The following is a 1,865-nucleotide window of genomic DNA, read 5'->3' as shown; positions in this document are numbered from 1 at the left end:
GATAACCTAGTATTCATATTATTTAACCGACCCCGATCATTATGTTAACGTAATAACTAACCGCTTAATATAATAGTCATTGATTTCTTTAAAATGAAGAATGCAGTTCTTTGTGTCGAATCTATTGCTCTGTAAACCTCACTCTTTTATATAAAAAAAGTGTTTGCAAAAGTCGAATAGCAGAAATTCATCATAATACACAAAATACGTGAGATTAATTAGCAATTGAAGTACTTAGCTATTATAAAAAATTGAAATACACATTTTAATAATAATAATCTACATTGTTTTAATAAGAGGCCAATGTACTTTCTACTTTCTTTTCCAACGGACGTTGAGTGACAGAAATAATGGTCAGAAAAAGTTATTAATTTTGCTTTGCACGATTTATTTCACAAAATACAGTAACAATCAACAAAGATCAATGATCTCCATCTTTTCGATAATCATTTTTTTCATAAAACACGAAAACTTAAAACTAAAGGATTAACTAAATATCTTTACCAATCAGCAGTTCAACCACACTGTTGTACATACATATTAACAATCATGGAGCTTTATCCCTGTAAACCATATTTTGAACATTCATATATTGTTAAAACATGATTCCACCTTTCACTTAAGAAACATTGAACAAAAGTAAAAAAAAAAAAAAAAAAAGATGTGCAATGCTATCAACTAAATAATATTATTTCCGATATATAAGATACAAATACACAACTAATTGATTTTCAGTTAATTTAGGAAATAATTTTAATCAGGATGAGAATATTTAGCACACCATAGAACCCAAGTGTACATGTACTGGGGTTTACAAAAAATGTCTGAGCTTATACTAATCATAGTGACAAAATTTTAATAAATGCATCTGGAATAAAACACACCTAAACCTGAAAATGTGCATATACTATAATATACAGTCTTTGTAACTGCATATTAAACAAGTTTCCTATAAAAATTAGGAGAAAAATCTGAACTCTTACTAAGAAAATGGACCTAGAAAAAAACAAATCTAACTCAAATCTACAGCCGAAATTTAAATGCACAGCCTTCATAAATGCATTTTCCACACGTAAAATTTGACCGTGGATCGAACCTCTACACACTGTTTTGGTTTACTCAAGTGTTAAAGAACATCATGGTAACCGAGTTCCTCTAACTTCCTCCGTTGGATGTCATGAACTTCCTCCTCTGTGAAGGGATTGATGGAAAAGTAAACAAAGCAAGCTAGAGCGATTATGAGTATGGAAACCAGCATACTGTTCAGTAAATATTTCTCCCACGTTTTCTGGTGAAGGTTCGTCAGTTCTGCTAAATGCTCGTTCATGGCAACTGCTTGTTCCTGGCGGGGAGAAATCATAGGCATTGAGAAAATTAACAGTACACAGACTTCCTATGTGGTAATTATCTCGTCAAACGTGACAATCCCAAAATATAAATAGTAATATGAATGGATGTCTCTAAAATGTCTTGTGAGCATCAGTTTACAGATAAAGAACAATATATATGCAACACGAATCTCCTATTTAGTGATGGGCGTCTTCTGTACGTGCCATATAAGTTATTCCAGTATTAAAGTTTAAGCCAGATCCCTAATACGCATGCGCATTCGCAGCGTCCAGGATTAAATTGAATTCACCTCCGGAAAAGGTTTTACTTTTGAGCTCAACGATTAACCCAGCGCATGCGCAGAACGAGCTACTTAATCCCACCAATCATGTACTGATACGTCATGACAACGTCATCAACTCCATAGAAAAGACAGAGTTGAGTTGCCATGAATATTTATATTGAGCAATAACGAAACAAATTCTGACATTTTCATGTCAAAGATGTATGTGAAAACTCATATTTTTATGAGTTGT

The 1,865-nt window shown here is 32.6% G+C and overlaps 1 protein-coding gene across 1 annotated transcript in view; it reads right to left on the bottom strand.

Annotated features, from left to right (window-relative positions):
- Positions 1-371: 371 nt before the first annotated feature.
- The window catches only part of LOC125041866 (sodium/myo-inositol cotransporter 2-like), a 55,463-nt gene continuing 53,969 nt past the window's right edge, over positions 372-1,865 (bottom strand). The window contains exon 22 of the mRNA XM_047637237.1: positions 372-1,342. Coding sequence (XP_047493193.1) covers positions 1,127-1,342 — 216 coding nt within the window. The 3' untranslated portion in view covers positions 372-1,126. The remainder of the gene's footprint in view (positions 1,343-1,865) is intronic.

The sequence above is a fragment of the Penaeus chinensis genome, chromosome 3 (assembly GCF_019202785.1).
Source record: "Penaeus chinensis breed Huanghai No. 1 chromosome 3, ASM1920278v2, whole genome shotgun sequence".
Classification (NCBI taxonomy): Eukaryota; Metazoa; Arthropoda; class Malacostraca; order Decapoda; family Penaeidae; genus Penaeus; species Penaeus chinensis.
This window is presented reverse-complemented; position numbering and strand designations above follow the sequence as displayed.